The sequence below is a fragment of the Lissotriton vulgaris genome, chromosome 2_1 (genome assembly GCF_964263255.1).
Source record: "Lissotriton vulgaris chromosome 2_1, aLisVul1.2, whole genome shotgun sequence".
NCBI lineage: Eukaryota > Metazoa > Chordata > Amphibia > Caudata > Salamandridae > Lissotriton > Lissotriton vulgaris.
The window spans coordinates 1,544,612,267-1,544,635,525 of record NC_141687.1 but is presented as its reverse complement, the minus strand read 5'-3'; the positions used below and the strand labels follow the sequence as shown (position 1 = coordinate 1,544,635,525).

Genomic DNA, 23,259 nt, shown 5'->3' with positions numbered 1-23,259 from the left:
TGGATAACGTTTAACTCTTGCTTACTGTTTTTAAGCTATATTGGAAGTTGCCCCAACCCCTTTTCACTGCTTTTAACCCCATGACTTCTCCGTCCTAAGTCCTTCGCCCTGTTTATTGGACTGGAGAACCGTTCATAATCCCCCTCTTCTTCCAGGTTTTCAAAATTATTTTATTTTCCTCCTCCCACATGCATCTCCTTTTTCCAATTGTTTTGCAGGTTGACCTTTCCATACACTCATTCCTCTTTTTAACCATTTCCCTACTCTGCTTCCCTCTACCTTCGTCTGGTGTTCTCTTTTTTTCTTATGTTTAATATTAAAACTAAGTTCCCTAACATTGCTGCTGATGGAATTCCCCTCCTGTGCTGGAACTCTTTGAATTCCATTGTTTCATGACGAGCTCAGCTAGTCATAAGCACACGACCAGTGTACTGCATGATGAGCTGAGCTAAGCACTTTATTCCAGAGGGAAATCGATTTCTCTCTTTGAAAAGAAGATTTAGAAATCTACCAGAACTGGCCCACACTAACATATAGTCAAACAGCACAGCGAGTTCTGACAGTAAATGCAAGATGGGAGGTCGAGAGAGACTGAGTATTGCACTTTCCGTTGCTATGTCCTCTTCAATTTAAACACGCAATTATTGTATTAAAGAAATGTCCTTGTATTATGCCCACAGTTACATGTTGCACAATGCAGGTGCAGGCTAAACGTACCTCAAACCTTTCGTTCCATACAGGGTTTAGATTTTCCTTGATTGTTTTGCTTCTGTACTTCTGGTTTCCAACTCTGGCAACAGCATAGGGATCCGACTTTCCCTTAATGATTCCCCTCAGGTAAGTGTCCTTGGGGACCAGTTTTTCAGCTGCGATGAGATGGACTTTCAGCACCCCCTGCAATAGAAAACGCCAACGACACAGAAGTTCACAGATCACTATAACGTTAAATAATGTTCTTATTAAGGTGGAGCAGACAGTGCAGTAAGATGAACAGAACTGGCAAGTACATTCAACAAAAAGGCAATAACCTTAAAATAGCATTAAACTCTCCTTAACTGTGACTGCATTATAAAAAAGAAAAATATGTAAACCATCACAGCATAAAAGATACGATACCTGGTGGTGGGGTTGTTAGATGGGAATGTGCATCTAGGGGTCGCGCGGGACCACTGGCACTGCCTTTGCAACCCTTGGCCTCAGAGGTGGCAAAATCAGTGCCTGGAACACAGTGGCAGCTCTTCCTCATGGACGTAGGTTGGGGATCGCATTTGCTTGTTTTCTGTCACTTTTTTATTACACTAATAGTGAATAATATTGCATTATTCACAGCAAGTTTAATAAAGATTGGGTACAATTAGCTGGAGTATGACCCTCCCAGGCAAAGAAGGGAAGTAAAAAATGCTTTTAAATATATGTTGTGTGCAGGCTTGCGGTGAGAGTGTGTTTATGTGAAAGTGAGTGTGTGCCTTGTAAGCATGCTTGAGTGAGTGAAAATAAAGCTCACATGGCTTGTGATGTCACTTCCGCCACCAGCGGCGGCTGACCACTTTAAAATATAGAGTGGCGCAATGCCAGAAAACCTCACCATATTGGCAGAACTTACTGGTACTGATAACCGCGGCAAGACGACCGGTCTCTCAGTGGCAGTGGGAGATCCTGAAGAGGGCAGCAGGAAAGGGTAACACTTCCCTCCTTCTGCAGCGAGAATCCAACCAATCCCGGAGCTGCAGAGAAGCTCCAGGATTGGTTGGAGAAGGCTAACCCAGTGCGCATTTTGAGTCTGGGGGCCTGCGGCTGCAATCCCTTTGCTGTTTTACAGCATTGGGATTGCAGGCTTTTAAGTGCTCATGACGGATTGGCCGGCTGTAGACAGCCAGCCAATGTGTCCTGCGCACTAGCAGGGCTGGAGTCGTAGTGAGATTGTAGGAATCACTCAGCCCCGCCCCCTGCCCTCGCACTAATATATACAATTTTATTATAATTTGTCTCAGGCTCCAGCGAGCCTGAGACAAACCATAATAAATGATATTACCATTTTAATAACGTGCCTTTACCTGCTGCACTCGGAGCAGCTGGGGAGACACTCCTCTGCCCTCAAGGAGGAACTGCCCCCGTCCGCTACCTCTGCCATTTTGAATGACAATCATGCATCCTCCAAACAGAGGACCTCAAAATATTCCGTGCTGGTTGCCAAGGTAGGGTGGAAAGTTGGTTGTGCAACTACCAGAGTGAAAGACTGGGCAAAACTTTGTGTTCATTTCCTTCCTGTGTTGTAATATCACAGAGTAAAATTACCTTGTGTCGTGCTGTACGTCAAAATTATTAACTGTAGGTCAGTTCCAATCCTCAGGGGAAGACCGAGCAACTCTAAGAATTGGAGGTATGGACAGATAACCCCTGAAAACTGTTTGTGTGTGAAATATTTTTATGGCCACTCTTTTTGCTCCCCCATTGTTTATTTGGTTTGTGGCTGGTGTTCGCAGCAAGGGGAGCGCTATGCCTTGCTTATGCCCAGAAACTACCCTAGTTATATGCTCAGGGCATATAATTCTACATTACATCAGACCAACTCAGAGAAGCACTCACCAAAACCTCTTCGTTATTCCAACTACTGGGTGCTCTGCGCAGACAGTGCCACTGCGGCAAGGCAGATGTGTTTAATAAAGCATTTATGAGGCAATGGTTCTACTCTGGTCAATCGGATAGTCCACCTGTGCCTTCATATTGAAGTTACAGCTGGCTATAATTTTACCAGTGTCACTATCATAAGACCTAACCCTTTATGGTTCATGTGCAGGGCAACCATAAGATTTCTTCCAAAACCTGTGGAATGTGGGGGAGGGGTGTATCCACATCGACCATTCCACAAATAAGGCAACAACAAGTTCAAATTGTTGTTGAAATGTGAAAGGCTTAAAGTAATTTTACACTGCTTTTTGTTTACTTTGTCTGTGGCCATGTTTTTGTTGAGGAGATTAGCGTTATTGCCGGACCGCCATTCCACAAGTTATGATCAATAAAGTGCCTTTTAAATCCCCTACACACAAGATCAATGAAGCGGCAGCAAGCTCAGACTCCTTACATAGAGCAACAGGGAGAAGTAACATTAGCTTTCACACTAGGCTGCAAAGTGACGAACCAATGACATTTGAGAACATTACTTGGTCCTTGTGGAGGTTACACGAGAGTAGTGGTCATTACATTTTGCCTTTCCTTTACAGTGACCACAAAATATGGCAAAGACAAGTCCTTTCTATGGTTCAGCATATGAATAGAAACCAGCAGACCGCTATATTTGCACTCATGTACATTCTGTACTCCACAGAGTCTACAAGATGGAATCAACCTCTATTTCCTGGGTGGCTTTCCAGTGACCAGTGTCCAAATCAAACTAGCTCAAAAACATGTTTTTTATAAAAAACATATTTAGTAAAGGCTGCTTTGAGTGTGTCTGAATGTGTGTGTTTGCAAGAGACAGAACTACACGAAAGTTCTTCCTTATTATGGTATACAAAGTTATACCAACATGGTCATGCGGTTAACCATGTAATCGGAAAATAAAGAGCCTTAATGGGCCAAGGAACACAGGGCGTAATTAACCATATAGATAATTACGTCTGTGCCATAGGTACAAACAAATCTCAACCGAACATAAAAATGGTCAAAAATTTTATCTTAAAACACCATGGCAACAATTACTTTTTTACAAATTTAAAGCACAGAAGATCTAAAACTTCAAATACATAATAGGGCCGGGTTTGGCATGTTCTGTAAAACTCTGCGTCCCTCTAACAGAGACTCTATTTTTGCGAAAAAGTAGGACAAAAGAGTCTCATTTTCTGTATTTGAAAATCTCTTACACTGGAGGTATATCGGTCCTGTAAGGGCTTGGATTGTTGTCAGACCAACAAAGTCGACATTGTATTACAGAGACACCAGTGCATTATGTGCAGAGCTGTGGTACAAGCAATGCACACGTGGTCAAATGCCCTTTTCAGAGTTCCTAAGCTCCCAGCGTGGCGCAGACAGCAAACAGGCACAAAGAGGCTCAACACAGAATATGTGTTGACAACCTCAGCCATCATCACAAACTTTTACTCAACACACATGTAATACTGAAACGAGGTTTCAGAGTACAGTTGGAATTTTGGCACCTGGAAAGGATAGCATCTCAAGTTGATGGAATCTTTCACTGAATGAATTGGTGACACTAACATCACGGAATTACAGTGAAAAGTCAATTTCAGGAGTCGGAATGTCTTACTGCTGTTTCTCTGGTTAAAGAAAATAAACATGGATTGGACATCTAAAAAAAAAAGCATACCACTGGGGGATGGTAAACAGGCCACACCAGGGATTCTCAAGCATATGCATACTTTTTTAAAGTATTCTCCTCACTCAGCATGGAACAGATACTAAAAACATAAAAAACACCAAAAGACAGGAGACGGAAGAGAGGTGAAATAGAAGAGCCAGATAAAGTAAGGAAAAGAAAGAAGATATGAGTGTCAAGAGAGCTAGGTTAAAAAAGAGGGAGGAGGGAGAATGAGCAGGTGAGAACAGGGATAGGCAGAGCAGATCGAAGAGAAGATAAAGATGGTAAGAACAGAAAGGCAAGAGGTAGAATGAAACGAAGGTGAGGAGAACTGAGAAAGGAGTGTTGGGACTGTACTTGTGTACCTGCGTGTGTGTTTAAGCTTGTAGCATGGTACAGGTAAATGTTTGCACTACTGAAATGAGATACCCTGTGCGCCTTTTCTCTGAACCTTGTAACCACCTGCCTTTTCTATTTTCCTAAGTGTATTTGTCAAAGCATCCAGCGTTTTATTTGGAAACCTGTCCTGTGATTTACGATGAGAAACGGATCCAGTCATCAATACCCGTTTCAACAGACAGGCTTACTGTACGAAAACTTGCTTCTAGCACCTTCTCAGCTCCCTAATGGCAAAATGAAAAAAAAGTTTGTATTTTAGAGGACCAAATTAAGGTGGGCCACCATTACCATGACCTCGGTTTTGTTTAATTTGAGTTTTAACAATTTTTGTGTAACTAATGCTTTGAGGGCAGAATGGGATTCATTGCGAATGCTATGCAGCCTTAAGAAGAATTAAGGTTCATCAACGTAGCACAGATATAGATGCTCACTTCAAAGGGGGAACATAAAGACAGAAGAAGATGAGAGTGAAAGAAGAGCCCTGGGGGAACTCCACAACGCAAAGAACTAGCTGGTGATCTAAAAGGAGGCATAAATACCATCTGCCTATGACCTGTAGAGAACGAGAGAATCCAGACTAAACAAATCTCTCACACTCCAACTCCTGAGCCTATCCACCCAGGGAGGTCCAGGAAGATGAGAGCAGCAACTCTGTCCCAATTCAAAATCATCTGTAGTTTGTTCTGAATTGCAACAAGGGGTGGTCACGGTCAGTTACGGCTAGCAGGGAACAGGAATGATAGAGGGTTGTTGGGGGGGGGGGGGGAAAGACAGGAGGTTGGGTGGGTGGGGGGGTGGGAGTGGTGGAAAAAAATTGTATATAAAAAAATAACAGTTATTGCCTTACAGCCACTATCTCTCCACCGTCGTCTCTTCACTTCTCTTCCTGGAGTCCAGGAAGCTCACAGGCTCCCCCAAGCCAATAATCTGAGTGCTGTGGTTCGGCGCTCAGGCCGGGCCTGGAAGCTTCTGCATGTTCCCCACCAGGCTGTGCAGGCTATGCAGTAAGGCCTGGTGCGGAACATGCAAAGTGCACATGACTGTTTGTCCAGCCCAAGACGACTGGCCAAAAAGTTATGCGCACTTAGTGTGCCCAACACTCCTTACCCGGTGACCCTAGCCTTACCCTAACCCAGCCTCACAGCTACGAAAAATAAAACTATAATAACAAAGTTATTATGGTTTTATTTTTCCTTTTTTATATAAACTTTATTGATGAAAACAAACAGCATTGCATTGGCAACATGGCATGCATGAAATGAACAAGTACATGATCGTCATTAATTTAACAGTATTACATTAGTGATCACAATAGTAATTACAGCAATTACATCACGATCCCTCGCTCGGAAGTGGCCCTACTGTCAGAGAACGCATCATCAAATATCAATTTATTACGTCGTAGTTCAACTGTTGGGAGACACACACATATCCCATCGGTACTTGTTCCACTCACCCCGTTTGCGGTCCCACTTCTTAGGGCATTCCCTGTGTTTAAAGACATCTTTTTTAGCTATCATTGCCCTATCCAGGTCGGCAGCCCATTCACGAATAGTGAGCATCACCACGCCCCCCATTTCTGTGCGATATTGCGTTTTGCAATGGCCCATCCCACCGAGGCCCATGATTTCTCGGTCTGTGTAAGGTCAGTGGCGTCCCAGACATTAGGTAAGCAGAGTTTCAGAGTGGGCGTCAGTGTCTTACCCCCAAGCCCTTCATATTGGTTTGGTTATGGCGTCCCAGTATACTCTAGCCACTGGGCAGTCCCATATGATGTATAAAAAGGTCCCTTCTTGGCGACATTGTCCGAGACAAAGGGGATCTGTCTGTCTGCCCATTTTAACTAGGATGCCTGTAATTTTTCCTTTTTTAACTACTCTGAGAGCAGTGAGGAGGCGGTCCTCCCCCTTAGCAAAATACAAAATGAACACAAAAATAATGAACCTTTTCTACGGTTTATATTGCATGCCCAATTCAACTATATTTCTAGATTATGAATGCAGTTGGAGGTTAAAAGTAGACATAGATAAACGTATGGCGAAACTGCACAAATTCTTTTTTATAGCAATTTCATAGGAAACTGTGCCAGGGAAAATACTTTTGTGGATGAAGAAAAAATAAGGGACTGTACATCAAAGCACAGTGTTTGTAAATACCCAAAGCAATGCATTTAAAATTTACTAAGTAGGCCAAAACAGGATATTTTTAATTGATGCACTACACCTTCTGATTATTACATGGCATGGTTGGTATAAATGTCCACGCACAAAAAACACACAGATTGATTGATACTCCTGGAAAGATCCATTGCTGAACTAGAAGTAACCCAGGCATGATAGGTTTCATACTGCGATTAGACACGCATGTAAACTCAGGGACCCATGTAGTGCATGCTTCTCAACTCCCTTCACGCAAAACCTGACAAGCTTTTGACAACATCTAGAAATCTGTTCCTACCAAGATAATCGGTCTTAAAGATCAGTCAGCAATGATCTCCACCAGCAGCAGCAGAAACATACTTGGAAACATTCTGATTTAATCAGTAAATAAAACACCAAAAACAAATAATATTCCAAAAATCACAAAGACAGATGTAGGCTCATTTTTAATCTCTTGACACTAAACCCACAGCACTCTCTATTACACCATGGTGTCAAACAGGGGACACATATCAGATATACTGGTAGCACATCAGGTCCCCCCTTACTCACAGCACACAACACTCACATGTGGGAGAGGAAATCGGAGTTGGGCCACGTTAACCTGGCTCATGAGAGGAAAGCTGAATCGGTTCGGCAGCACCAGACGTGAAGCAATGAGGTCCACGAGCATGGTGTCAGACATGTCACTAAAAGAACAAAGGAAGAAAATTTAGTTAAAAGAGAGCTAAGCTATTATGAACATAGAAGTCCTTCTTCCTTGGAATGACCTGGAATGTTAAACATATACCACAGAAAGTCATTCAATTATCTGCTATATGTCTAGTTGTGCGGCCGATTCTCAAAAGAAAAAAGAAATCTCAGCATGAGTAAGTCTATGTCTATGTATACTTAAATTTGACCCAAAACCTAGTTTTCAAAGGTCTGAGATGTAGATTGGGTGCAATTTTACTAAAGTTGATCACCTAAACATGTCACAGAACCCGATCTCTGCTACTTGTCCGCGTTAAGGAACTTAATCAGTTGTACGGTAAGAATATTCTGGAAATGTCACAAATATCGCTTTTATTTTTCACTTTTCCATCCAAAACACATTTCAATCAGACAACTTCTTCCTACCTCCCGCCACACCAATGAAATATGGGGGTAGTGTTGTCCACTTGTAAAGATATTTCAAGGCACTTCTTACACTTCTCTAAACTTCTACAGTATAGAAAACGTGCGTTGTAAAGCGTAAACAACTTCCCCATTTTCAAAAGAGGTGTGGGGAAAAAAGACTTTAGCTGAATTTTTTTTTTTTTTTTTAAATAGTGGTGAAATCAATTCCACAATGCCCTTAGAAAAAAGTGTGTCTTTGAGGCACTATGACACCGTTCATACACACAGGAAATCTATGTGAGGAGTAACTTAGGTTTGCCTTTAGGGAGGGAAATGCCACAGAGAATGTTTGTGAAAACCCACAAAGTGCAGACCTATGGCCCTATCTCTTCACTGTACGTCCAACCTGAGAATATTGCTAGTAGACAGATTTTCAGCGCTCCTAAGCACCAATTGAGACTATAAATATGAGCAAATTGCAATCTTACAATGACAAATCACTGAAGTTGGACGTACCAGCTATGCCCGCAGATGGTAATTCTCTGAGTCAGGAGGTATTATTCACATAGTCAGATTTCTGGGGTTTTTATACTCAAGTGTTACTTGAAAGCACAAACTGTTTTGTGAATGGTGCGCTAAGAATTTCTGCATTCAACACACGTCCAGTTTAAAATAGTCACTTCCATAAATTGAGGTAAACACTAAACTTGGAAATGCTTTTATTCTTAAGAGAAAGAACTCACTCCAGAGGTCTCTAGTTCAATCAACAAATATACATATAATGTCACAATGTACAAAAAGTAGCAATGGGATATGAAAGAACTACAATGTGCCTTTCACAGGTAAATTGATTCTGGGGAACAAAAAATAGAAAATATAAACATTTGTTGTTAAATACTTCTTGGCCAAACCTATGTAACCACTGCACAGCGTAAGTGGCTCATTCATCCATTTAAAAGGCCAATCATTCAATATAGGTGTTAAGAGCTGCCTGACAATGGATGACAAGTCTTCATCTATGAATTCTTCTAATCTTAGACCCGTCGAGTGGGAAGGGACCAAACGGCAGACGGTGTTCAATCTCCTTCTGCAGTGCAGTACTCTGACATCCTACTGACATTAATTGCTTTATTTATGTTTTTTTCATTTAAAAGCGTGTATTAGTGAGCTTCCAGCCACCTCACGTGTCGGGGTATTCCAGTGCTTCATAAGTCATTTTGCAACGTTTATTAACAACCCAGCCTAAACGTTGTTTGTTCTACAGTAGAGACAATCGTGTGTAGTAGTATTTATTTACCATTATAAATGCATTAGGCCCTTGTTAAAAACTAACACAACTCAAACAATGCGAACATATCCCACAAATCTTCTCTTTTGAAAACTAAATTTATTAGGTTTGGGTTTTTTGCTGTTGCCTTGAGTGCAGATTGTTTTGTATGGGTGGTGAACGTGTTCTTGGAAGTTTGCTGTGTGGTGGTCCTCCTGGTCTTTGGAAGGAGTGAGGGATTTTCTGTCCCATGGTCTAGTTTGTCCCATGCTAGTCAGTGTCCATTGTCTTAGCCCCTGGTGGGGACCCTGCTACCTGAATGTATGATGCCCAGTATCCTCTCTCTAGGAGTGTTCCATAAATGTCAATTGGTTGGGTCAGTTAGTGTCCTTTGTCTTTTTTCCTTGGGTGTCCCTATGCTTTAGCTCCTAGAATGTGCCATGTATGTTGAGTTTGGTTTTCTATGCCAATTAGTAGGGTCCGTTATACCAGAGGGGTGAGTAGGGAAGCCACCAAGGCTCATGGTAGGGTAACTTATCATTCATGCATGCTAGGGTCAAGGCTCCACTGAAGACAACCATGTGGATTCAAAACGCGAGGCTGCTATAGACAGGGGTCCTCTAATTAATCTGTTTTTATTCCACAATGGGCTCATCTACCTAAAAATTGTTGCAGCTAATTAAGACTTGCTAAAAAATGTAAAGCAGAATCAGTACTTGCATCAACTCGTTCACTAGTTGAAGTACATGAACCTGCTGTCATTCATATGGTGAATGTATAACTGGTGAATGTGTAACTGGTGAATGAAACTGTATACATATTTGTATTTTTATGGTGATATGTAATGAGTGTTCACATATATTGTTCTTGTCTTCTGCGAGAATAACTCCTAATGGCTCTAATCATTTAAGTGATGGTTTCTGAATTTTCTATCAAGTTTTTTATTTTAACGAACAAAAAGTTAAACGTATGACCAAAAACTCAACAGCACTCTTATTAACTTACCAACACTTTCCTTAGAAATGCCCGCAAATTTACTTCTAATAGGTCCTGGCATATTTACTTTTTTTATATCATTTTTACATCAATAAACCAATGTGTATTTATTGTAATAGAAAACGTGCATGGCTATATCAGAGTTACATTTCACAAAACAACTTGCATCACCTCGGCTCTCTAATGTCCAACAGCTTGGTTCATAAAAACATCTGGAATCAGAACTCGCAGATTGTGCTGTTTTTCCTCGGTTAAAAGTTACACCAATGTAGAAATACACAAGAGCAATGGTGATTGTCGATTATACAGGATGACTCCTGAGTATTCGCACAGAGGTGAGATGTCTACCTTTGTACGTAAGAACATCTGGTACTTAATTCCTCAGCATATGTGCCTACAGTCTTTATTGTTGGCTTGTCACCATAACTAAACCAGACCTACAGTACTGAGAGCATACACCTTGTCACAGGGAGTCATCATGCAGGCAGTCATACAAGTACAATAATGTACAAAAGTACATTTGGCCAAAACAATGTATACCTCTCCTATAAGCTCCTAACCATGATTATCCCACATAACATTTTCTACATCCAGGTATTGGTATAGGGGAGAGACAACATTAAAAACCTTGCCTACTCCAGTAATATATGAGATACAGTGTAAGAAAATACCTGGCCACGGTCTGTAACATAGAGGAATGACAATTCACCTTTAAGGCTTAATGGCTTTAACATGTGGTTTCACAATAAATAAGTCAGCTATACTGCCTTTGTCTCAACCTTTTGTAGTAAACAGATCAGACCTCAGTCATATGTCTTTCCGCAATGAACAATCAGGGCTATACCTTTTATCATTAGTGGCTTATCACCATAACCAACTCAGACCAAACGTAATGAGCGTTAGCATTCCCCAGAGACAAAACGGGCACTCTTTCAGTGTAAACACATGACTTGTGCCAAAACAAAAGGTTACAAACCGCAACATGTCCTACTCTCAGTAGAGCTTCCTAAAGATCTTCTTTAGTGGTCACATAAGGTATGGCAATTACGCTGTTAATCCAGATTTAAGCTAATTGCCACACACATACAGAGTGTGAATACATGACTGGAATAAAAGATGAGATCATACAAATAAACAGACTGTCACTGCGTACAGAAAATGTGACGTCTAACTCCGCCCTCTGAACAAGAAGCTAGAACTGCAATTGTAATCGCAGTACTTCCGGGCTCTGCATACTGATACAAACAAAATTCGTAGTCTAAAAACAATGATCTACATCTAAACAACACTATTAGCTACTCGAAAGAGTTAAGTGGGACTGTCTGATGGGTAATTTAGGATAAAAGACTGCAGGAGGAAGGTGCCACTTCTTGAAGAGATCTTAAAATGCAGTCAACTAAATACACATTGAGGCGTGGCCAGCTAAACTTTATATATATATTTTTTATTTCACCCTTACGCAAACACACTCAGTGTTAACATGGGTCAACCGTGACTTAAAAGAGAAGTTAAAGCCTCATTATTTGAACTCCGCCTTGAACTAATTTACAAGACAAGCAAAACAATTGTACAGGTATTTCAGGTTACTGTCTTAAGAGTCTGTTCACATGCATACCTGTGCATGGCACATTACATTACACAATCACTTATACCTCAATTAATTGAAACCATGAAGAAAACAAAATAGAAAGACAGATGTGGTGATGGTTTTAAAGCTTCTGCTCTCCAATGAATTCAACACCCTCTCATTGAGGACTAGCACTGACCTACCAGATGAACCGATTGCCCTTTTGTTAGAATCAAATGCAAAAGGTTGGTTAGCTACTCAGTAGACTCTTTGGGTGGAATTGCATGTTAGTTATTAAGTTTATCTTTATTTAACAGAGAGTTCTACCACCATATGCATATGCTTTTAACAGCCAAAAGGATGCTGTAGAATCCAGACTACTCAATCAAATGACAAAAAAACAGATTTTTAGGACCTTCCCAAAAGTGCAAACTCTTGTTTAATGCAGGTGTGAGGTAGTTAGTCCATGGAAATTTGCTGTACCAGGAGCAAGGAAAATTGCTTGGTTTCTCCTGGCCCATGACTGACCATTTCTGAAACAGAACTTAGTGGGTGGGACTTGTCCCACAGTGTTTTCTTTGCACATACTAGTTATGTATTAGTGGGAAAATGAAGTTCTCTGTGCATTTAGTGAGAGAAAACAGGAGTCACAGCAGCCTGAGTTATATCTGAGCTCACAGATGGAATACTCCGACAACCCCAAGGGTGAAAGTTGATTTGTAAGCGTGCATACATCTGTAAAGGTTTCCTTTCTTTAGAGTTTCAACATTAACTTTTTTTAACGCCCTTCATTCCTAGCAACGTCTGGAGGTTTCTTTTCTCTTTCGGCACTAAGATAAAGGATATCTTCATGTCACCTAAGGATTTGTAATTGGCTTTGTTCTATTTAGTTAAAGATTTCCTATGAAACCACAATCTCTCAGCCTCCTCTGCCTTTTTGTTTTTGGAACACTTCCTCTCCTCTGCATGGACTTTGCTGGTGCTTCATCACACAGCTAATCTTTTCTGAGATGTATTATTTTAGTTTTGCCGCAAGGATTTTAAGTTTTCACAGACCGACCAATAACATGGCACCTATAGAGATTTAAGGATTTGATTTCTCATACTTAAATCCTATGTAATTGATTTGTACGCTTCCTCCAACCAACTATATCCTGTACCATTGATGCATGCCTACCCTCCACCTCAAAACTATCAGGAGGCCTCTGCCATGTACCCCAACCCCAACCAGTACCTAGTGACCCGACATGCACAATACTGGCGCGACTAGAGGAAATCCCTATTTTCAATTTAAGTAACACTTCATTGAATTCTGAGACTGAAAAGCTACTAACTAAAGGGCTCTCCTTTGTCCATCATTGCACCATCAATAAGTTTGAACTATTAGACTTGATGAACTTTTTTAGAAAAGTAAGACTCCAAAACTTCTTTGAAAATGCTAATCAGAACACAGAAACCACAAATAACCTATCTGGCCTTAAACCGGTATATACATTTTTACCTACATTGGAACAAGTAGCCCCAGAAATAGCGATATTTGAACATGTAGTGTTCAATAAACTCACTGCTGCCACGAAATATATACCATCTCCCAGCTTTAACATTTCACATGAGGAACATCAAGCATTAAAAGCCCTTAAATCAAATAAAGACATTACCATCAAATGTTGCGACAAAGGTGGAGGGATTGTGGTGTTAGACACCACACAATATATATCAAATATGGAAAAACTTCAGTGACCCAAATCACTACATCCCAATCAACAAAGATCCTACCAAAAAAGTACAGACTGCCATTCTAGCATTGACCACCAAGGCACTAAATGATGACGTCATTTGTGAACAAGAATGGCAATTTCTAAATGTCCACCAACCAAAAATGGCAGCCATATATGGGGTTCCCAAGATCCATAAAAACAGCAAGGATCCCCCATACAGACCCATAGTCACTACTATTGGGTCCATAACTGAGCCATTATCCAAATACATTGATACTATTCTCAGACCACACATCTCTAAGATTCCTTCACATATCAAAGATACCAGAGACATCAAACACTGTAGAATCATTACCTTTCAACCCAGATACCCAATGGATGGTCACTATGGATATAGAGGCCCTATATTCCAACATTCCTCAATCAGGAGCGATCTCTGCTGTCTCTTGGTTCATCGACACCTACGCAATAGATTGTCCTAAAGCTTTCATTCTTGATTGTTTAGGAATAGTCCTATCAGAGAACACCTTTGATTTTAATGGGTCCCTCTTTCAGCAGACAAAAGGGGTAAGCATGGGGGCATCATGAGCACCCACAGTAGCCAATATATATATGGCTAAATATGAATCAAAATTCATATATAATGAAGTTGCCCCCTTTAGCGAGTCCGACACATCATGGGCTCGCTATATAGATGACATTTTCTTTATTTGGACCTCAGAAACGACCCCCCTTTCCACCTTTGTATCTTGGCTTAACTTATGTGATGAAAACATCCATCTCACAGCCACATCCAGCCAAACGCGGGTAGAATTTCTGGATATTAACATAATCAGTACCAACAACTATCTGAATGTAGATCCGTTTGTGAAGCCCACCGCTCGCAATACACTTCTACATTATACCAGTTATCACCCCAAATCTCAAAAATCCAGTATCCCCTTCGGCCAATTCCTTCGGGTCCGAAGGAACTGTTCCTCATTAACGGACTTTGACAAGAGAGCAACCGAGATGCAAAATAAATTTGTATCTCGAGGATACCCGAAAAGACTAGTTCGTGATGCATATAAAAGAGCCAGGTTCTTTGATAGACAACATCTATTGACACCCTGCATCAAAGAACCAAACCCCAAACTAGTCTTTGTGACAAGACATTCAACAATGAACGCTAAACTTCAACAAATAGTTTGCCAATTGGCACATTCTGAATGCCACGAAAGCCAAGGAAAACCAGCTGCCCAAACCAGTCTTTGCGTATAGAAAAAACAAAAACCTCAAAGACTTGGTCGTACGATCAAGAATGGAACCAAGAAACAATCCCCCTACCCAACGTTCTCTCACTGGCATGACTCCGGTAGTAGGCAATTTCAAATGCCTTTCCTGCACTGCCTGTGACTCTGCCATAGAGACCAAAGAATGGATGTTTAACAAACAATCCCTGCGTTCCCAAACACTAACAAACTGTAAAACTACAAATGTAGTATATCTACTGTTATGCCCCTGTGGCATGGGATACGTAGGCGAAACAGCTCGCGTGATGTCCACCCGTCTGTCTGAACACAGATCAGCCATACGCACGGGCAAACTGCAAGCCCCATTAGTTAAACATTACATTGAGGCAAAGCACAATCCAAATGACATACGCTGGTATATCCTGGAAAAAATACGCAAATCATCAGGAACTCTTAGCACACAAGTGCGAAAATGCAGAGAAGTCTTTTGGATTTTCACTCTGGATACATACGCCAGAGGATTAAATAATGAGATCCCCTGGGACCAGGTCATCAAATATAATTATGGCTGAATGAATCCTCTATCATCCCTGGCTCTCTCTTTCCTCCTTCCCTTTATAAACCCTTGTCGGTCAGACATTCCCACCCAAGGCTCTACATGCAGTGATATCCCCATTTGATTAGTAACCCTAGCCTTCACCCCCTTTTTTTCCCTAACACTCACCATACCTACTCCACATAAACATAATTTTCATCTTCACTCATTCCCCCTTAATCTGTTTCCAATCTGTGATTCGATATACACAAACTCGTTCTGATTTATCAAATACACGGCCGTACACTACACCGGTATTACTGCAACCATATTTGTCTAACATATACAAATATACTGTTTATAAAAAACAATTAGCCGTGCATTTTACCATACACTGTATGAATGAGCCCATTAAGTATGCACGTTCATACTGTCCAGAAGACACATCCAACCAGTTCCAAGATGTCCGACATTAAACGATCTATAATTCGACCTCTCGGACCTTAGTCCTTTTTTCCTTTTTACTTCTCCCATGAGGAACGTCCCCCCTCTGGCCACAATGCGCGCCTAATGTGTGCTTAAACACAACGTCCCTCCCGATAACGCTCTCGGCTCATCGGGATTCACTTTGGAGGCGCCACACAGAATCCACTATTGGATTGATCGCGGGACCGTCGGAAAAGGTATTTATCGGTCCCCGACCTCGTTGTGCTCATCATACGCGTCCGCAGGTCCATTGCATACCTAACGAAACTCTGTCCTGTCTTACTTCAGATTTCGTTTTAACGGATCCCGGACCCAGGCTACCATTCCACATCTCTATACCCAGAACCCCATACAGAATCACCAAGTCTGCCTTACAAGGTACCATAATAGGTGTTTCGTTTCACTTCTCTCATAACCCACAGTTTAATTGCAAATTTAGGTGCTCTCATGGAGCTACCCATTTCCTCCGAAAAAAATTAACACTATGTAATTATAATCCCTCTGTCCACAGATACAAAACAATTATAGAAGCGTCTTTGCATTCTATCCTGGTAGACTGTTCATCCAACCTTACCACTTTACCAGACTCCATTATTGGAAAACGCGACAGTCATTGTGCAGGTACCTAATCTTTACACAGGCTGTATTTGTGAGTGGCCGTTCATCTCCGCCAATTTTGAATCTTCAATCTCCTTTTTCTTGTCCCCTTATTTTCAGGACTAAACAAAACTCCACTCTTAAGAATGGCCAAGGCAGGTTCTAACCTTCCTATATAAGGTATTCCAAAGTACCTACACCTTCAACATGTTTGAGCCTCCCTATTGTTATAATTCTTGGTCTGCTTTACTGATATCCAATTTAATTTTTCCCCCCTGCAGACTATTACCTCATACCAGCATATCCCTTTCAAGCTGCTCTAGATACATCCCATCTATTTTCAGGTACCTTTGTTTTCCTATCATCAAAACCACCCCCTCCCGCTTTCTATCTCTTCATCTCCCTCCCTTCCTTTCACGCACCACCCCTCCTTCCCTTCCTTTTCCGCTTATACCCTTGCCTCTCCCCCCTTCCCCTTTTCCCCCCTTCCCTTCCCCTCCCCCCCCCGCCACACCTCGAGTTCTCCATAAGAGCACTCTTATATTGTTACACCAGCATTACTTTTCTTCCCCCCTCCACTCCCCCCCCCCTTTTCACTTTTGAAACGGGCCAGTCAAAATGTCTAAATAGTTGCAGGAAATGTACTTCTGTATTATTGTATTACAGCACCCTTTGTATATATGTATAGTTGTAGATTTGTACAAATGTACATAAGATAGTGAGGTAGTTCTGTGCCCCACTTTTATTGACAAAACATCTGTAAATATTGTATATAGATAGATGTTAAGGTTTCACTTTGTATAAAATATTTTTGTATAGGATAATAGACTGACATTGTGATATGTATAAATTGACACTGATATGCATTTTTTGTATTTTTGTATATATATTTCCCTATATAGGTTCTCTGGAAATACTCATGGCTTCTTGATGAAGGCTCACAGCCGAAACGCGCGTAGTACACTGCAACCTATAGCCATGTTTTAAACAATTACTGTAATGCACTTTAAATACCCATGAATTGGAATTTACAGTATGTTATATATGTAAAAAGTTTGTTACTTATATATATTTGAAGTAGCCAAAGATTATTGCACTTTTAAAAACTTAACATGATTTAATAAAGAACAAATATTTTTGTACCAAAACCTTGGTTAAGATACATTCACTGTTGTCTAATGTCAGTCTAAGTCCATAACTCAACCTGTTCCTAATTCACCGTATTCTCAATTGTTTGATTTATCCCGAATTAGGAACTCTAGTCGGGGGTACCCTCTTATTTTTACATATATTGATTTGTACGCTAGTCAACAATTTTCTGGGTTTTGTTTTTACCGTTCATGAAGAATCCTTCCAACTCTTTTGGTCATTCTGTCCTTATTCCTAGACTAATGAGGAATGATGAAGGCTGCGCCTCCTGGGATTCCGGGATGCAGTCACTACGTTCCTAGGGTTACTAATACTTTCTCATTCAGGCATGTCTGCCATTTTTCAGTGGTTATAGAAACCAAAACAATAGCTTCTCTGTCTTCCTCCTCTTGTTTTGGGGGAAGAAGGTCCATTCTGAAAGATCCTAAGCTGCTGCTTCTGAGAGCAGTTCATCAGAAAATCTACTACACCCTTTTTTTGTAGGTCTGAATTACCGTGTAGCAGTTCTTCCATCTTTACTTTGGGCTTCCCACTTGTCCTTTAGCAAAATCACCTATGACTAGTTGTTAGTCTGTTCTTTATTGCAAGGCGTTTAAGCCTACTGGTCTTTTTTCTATTTTTCCCATCAAGTCTCTACGTTAGTCAACTCTACAGCCTTTAGTATTGGACTCCCCGCCTGCTACCTGGGCACTGGCTTCAAATTGGTTGACTCCCTGTTGAAGTATCATATGTGCGCTCAGTTTCTGTATTTTTGCATCGGTCCTGAATTTTACCCTCATGTGATCTCATCTTTACGGGGCATGTACCAGAACGATTACTATCCCTTCAAAGGAGCTCAGCAGGCAGCACAGCAGTCTCCGGAAATATGAAAAAACGAAAGACACCGTAACCTCAAGCTGACAGGCATGAAACATTTTATTCATATAGGAAATGTTTTACTGTCTTCCCATAAAGCTAAACACTCACATAGCCATTCAAAACAAGCATTCCCAAAGCCAATATGACTTACTTACATCTAAAGCCCAGACTAAAATATTTATTTTTTAAAGCACGGTAAAATGTAACAAAAAACGTTAATTCATCTAAACACTGCCTATGTGGGATGGAGAATGTAATGAATCATGATTCATATTGGTCTTAGCTGAGAAACCGTGCCCCTCTCCCGTCCCCCATATCGGAGTTGGAATGAGCAGCCAAAAAACTAACAGCAGTGTTGGAATGGGACAGAAAATAGGCCTGGGCACAAAAATAAAAGTGGTCCCCAATAGAGAATAAGATAGCTGAAAAAGTGTCTCAGGATTGCAAAGTAGGTCGTTTTGAATTTTAAAGACATACTGTATGAGTGTTTTGCAGGCTATGGGAGACTGCATGAATTTTGAGCTTACTGCAGGCAATGCTTTTTAAAATATTAGTGAAATGAGCAGTAAAAAAACAGCCAAGCAGATCATAGAGCATGTACACAAACAGCCCAAAAAACGGACTACACGTTGACTTGCCAGACCAGCCCATCGGGCTCTGCCTGACTGCACTATTTACCAGTCCAACCCTTCCTTAACGGAATAAGGAAAGAACTAGAAATACTCTTCTGGGCGAATCTTTTGATGAAATCGTCATAATGGGTCTTTCCAGACATCAGACGTAAAAAGGGTACAAGACATTCTAAACAGTTTCACGAAGGACAGTGACATTTTACAAAAACTGACAGAGTTAGTACATCTCACAGGTTTTCAATGAGCAAGGGAACACTTCACTTTCAACCTCATCACTGCGTAATTAACTTACAAATAATGGTTAAAAATCACCAATTTGATACCACTCATCCTGATAATGCTGCCCTTATAGAGGGAACTTCAACACTAGCCCTCACTCATTTAGTCAAATTAGCAAAACCTTGCACTTCCGAATCAGACCTGATATTCAATGTATTTACCCTTCCCCAAAATATAATGTTGGGGACAATGTATAGAAGTCTGTTTATCTCCAGCAGAGCTCGAGATTATCCAGGACTGGACTGTAAGCAGAACTGTAGGCAGCAAGTCTTGTCCATCTATGCATCCGGGATCTAGAACAACATCCCAATATCACCTCCCCGCTCACCTCCATGTTGCGCTTGCCCCCCAGTTCTTCCCCCATTGCATTTTATCTGTGTGCTTCTCCCGCACCTGCTCCACGCAGCTCTCACCCATTGATTTGTCTCCACCTGCACCATCCTAGCTCACCTATTGGTTCTCCTCTCTCTCCAGAATACTCCTATTGACTGCTCACCCATGTACTTATCCTTCATATGCTCCATGCTGCTCCTCTGCCTGTTGCTTCTTCCCGCGCACATGCCTTCTGTGCGGATTCTACTCAGTTGCTGCCACCCACATGTTGCTTCCGCCCCATCCGCTTTAAATTTAAAAAAAAGCTTTTGCACTTGGATTAGTAACTAAACAGCCTTTTTCTAGGCTTGAGAACACGTAGTGCGCACACCTATAAAATAATATGGACGTCTCCATCAAAAGTTTTGTTATTCTTGAACCATGCTGCACTACATCTGGGAGGCTGGGTGAGAATTATTGGATTCGCCAATGCTTGTTGTTTAGGTTTGTGCTACAGAAATACTACATTCAAACATACATATATATACACAACTCCTTAAAACAAGGAAGAGTATCATCTTCATATTCAGGTCAACTAATGGTTGGCTGCAGCTAATTGCCGGAGACTAGGTAGAGGCCATTTTGCCCGCATCTCATGTTGGGAAAGTTGCCTTCAGGCTCTCCTTGGTAAATCCATAACTTGTGTCATGAACAGGTCCCCCCTCAAGCCCTTTGAGTGGGGGAGGTCTGTAAAAGAAGTGGCTATATCCATAGTTATTGGGGAACTCCAGTATGGGAGTGTTATTGTCCGTATGTACCCTCAGCATTGTAGGGTGTAGCGTAGGTGTATGTGTAAATCCTAAAGTTATCCATCTCTCCCTCCATGCAGGACGCCTGTGCTACTGTCCGCTAGCCCTCCCTACCTCCTGCACTCTGGAAAACCAGGAATGTTTGGTCTGGTTCTGGTACAGCACAGCAAGAACATTTCCTTATGATTAGCTTCTCTGCATCAAGTGAATCAGCCTGTGGCCTGGGAAGGAACGCCCGGAAAATGGACTGTGGCCACGACCACTACTAAACACTGCTAGTAAGGATAGCGCATCCTATGTCAAGCTCGGGCAAGGAGAGCTGGGCCCACCATCAGATACTGGTGGCTTGGGCAGATACACACATCCTATGAATGTTATGGGATGCCTGCCACCACAAGGGAATCAAAGTGAATTAGCAGATTTTCAGGGGCATAACATAGGCCCCCGCAGAGCGGGGGGCCAACGCAGCAGTGCTACGGCCGGGAGCTCCTGATTGAGCCCAGAGGGGGCCCCTCCACGTACCTTGCAGGGGGGGCCCGTCAAGTTTCCGTTATGCCACTGCAGATTGTGCGAAACTGGTATCCATGGAACAGAACGGTTCCTTCATGAAGAGGCACTGGACATTGATTGGATGCCTCCAAAATTCAAGTGTGGCTTTTTATCTGATTGGTCAGTTGGCCTGACCCCATCTGTCTCTGCTTCTGGATATTAGCTGGCCCTGTGAGCCAAAAATCCATGTTCATGTTTTCACTCAGCAGGGCTACATGCAGCAGCTAAGAAGGAAGGACTGCTTCAGAGACAGGAAAGTTGTGTGACCAGTAACAGTAGGGGTTATGCTCCGGGATTGTAAAGTAAGGCCTTCTATTTGAGAGCATGGAACCAGCCATGCCGCTACGGTAAAGACATCAACGCCGAAAGATACAGAATCGCAACGACCTCACATAGATACGGCCAGGGAAAGGAAGAAATTGAACTATTTTGTGGCAACAACTACCAACACTGGGAGCGTGGATACTTAAAAGGGAAGAAACAAACTACACTGGCAAAAGACCGATACAAGAATAACTAAGTGAACAGGACCGAAAAAGAAATAGCTTAGAAAAAGGGAATTATTTGACCCCACGCTGCCAGAAAAGACCGCAGTGCCCTGAAGAAACTCCCTGGTAGGGATTGAAATGCGTTGGCTGACCTTTTTGTATATTATTTGGTGATCTGTATCTTAAGAATGGATAAAGATATATAAAGAACTTTTCTACATACGTAAATGAAACGGTTTCTTTGGACTTCTATTTGGTGCGCCCCCATAAACATTGAACAAACCATCTAATTGATCTGGAAAGCACAGCAACGCCAAACAGCAGCTGGCGTTGGGGTTGGCAGCACAAAACATATACAAAAAATAGGACTTACTTTGGAACTGGGTTTTAGGTGCGGCATTACAGGGTCCGCTGCTGCTTCTTGTATTGACCTTTTTGAGACATCTGAGGAAAAGGAGGTACATTGCCAGAGCTCACTCAAAGAACTACTTGGTGCAGAAGCTACAATTTGCTAATGTGAGGACCTCGTTGTGAGGAGCTGCCGGAGATCAGACTGCCAATGCCCAGCCTGACCTCAAAGGCCGAATAGTGGCAAATACTGAAATCCCATCTTCCTGCACCACTATTCCTGCAAAAGAGATTGCCCTCTTTACTAGTGGCACCTTACGATTAGATGAAGATCACTTAAGAAGTCTTGTAGGGTGAACCCCTTTCTACTGCAAGTTTACCAATTGTTGCCTGCCCAAGCCTCTTCAGTAGATTGTGTTGTGGCCTTTAATAGCCAACTACTCACTGCACCCCACTGTAATGATTGCACTGCCGTTAGGAAGACACCTCCCAGCCTTGGTGGCTGTTGCCACTGCATGTCAAAGGTAACCAGAATGAGGGGTGCTGGAGCTCCTCCCCGGCTTCTTCTGGTTCTACAGCATGAGACACCAGACTCCACATGCCACATGCACTGGTTCATGACAGAAACTTCTAACAACCTGGTTATGTTATGTTATTTGTTTTTTTTTTTTATAGCGCTCGGCTACTCCATAGAGTGTCCCGGCGCTTTTATTGACGAACCAGTAAAAGATAAAAACACAACACAGTAAAAACAAGCATTTGCAATGCAATAGGTCTCGCATTAGGAAAGTTTGAGTTATTGGTATTGTAAATGACAATTTTTGTATTTATGTGTTGGTTTTGAAAATAGCTAAATTAATAGCTTTGTCATTTACAATGCCAATAGTTTTAACTTTCGCAAATGTGACACCTATAGCATTTGTAATGCAATATGTGTTGTATTTACGTGACTTAAATGTATTGATATTACAAATAAGGATGGCTTTTATTTATTTTGAATAATTAATACTTAAATAAAAGTTATTGTAAAAGCTGCCTGTAGTCTAGTCCTAAATAAGCAATCCAGCTTTTTTCGAATGGTGAATAATTTGATTAATTATTTATTCCATGCATCAGGGAAGCTTAGACTGCTCTATATATTTGTTTTCTATGAGCAGCTGAGCTTGTACTGCTGAAAGCAAAACTGCACCCAATCTGTGTATGTGTGGTGTGAGAGAGACAGAGAAATAAAGCTTGGGTTGCTGCTTATGCTTTCACTGTAGCATTCAATGCTGTTCTTGTTAAGACTTTTATGCAACGTTGCATAGCTGCTGCCCATGCTTTAAATCTCTCTATGAGGGTAGGGTTTGCTCTGCTGCACCTGTTGTGTTGGGGAGCTATTATCTGCTGTTGCTCACGCATTAGCTGTTCAATGCGTGAGTTAAGTTTGTAGGGCTAACAGGGCTGTAACACAGGTCGCTGCAGCC

At 41.6% G+C, this 23,259-nt stretch overlaps 1 protein-coding gene across 1 annotated transcript in view; it reads right to left on the bottom strand.

Annotated features, from left to right (window-relative positions):
• The window catches only part of ESYT3 (extended synaptotagmin 3), a 280,270-nt gene that overhangs the window by 65,910 nt on the left and 191,101 nt on the right, over positions 1-23,259 (bottom strand). Inside the window, exons 8-9 of the mRNA XM_086957414.1 lie at positions 7,442-7,562; positions 718-894 (exon numbers count right to left, since the gene is read on the bottom strand). Of these exons, the coding sequence (XP_086813540.1) occupies positions 718-894; positions 7,442-7,562 (298 nt within the window). The remainder of the gene's footprint in view (positions 1-717; positions 895-7,441; positions 7,563-23,259) is intronic.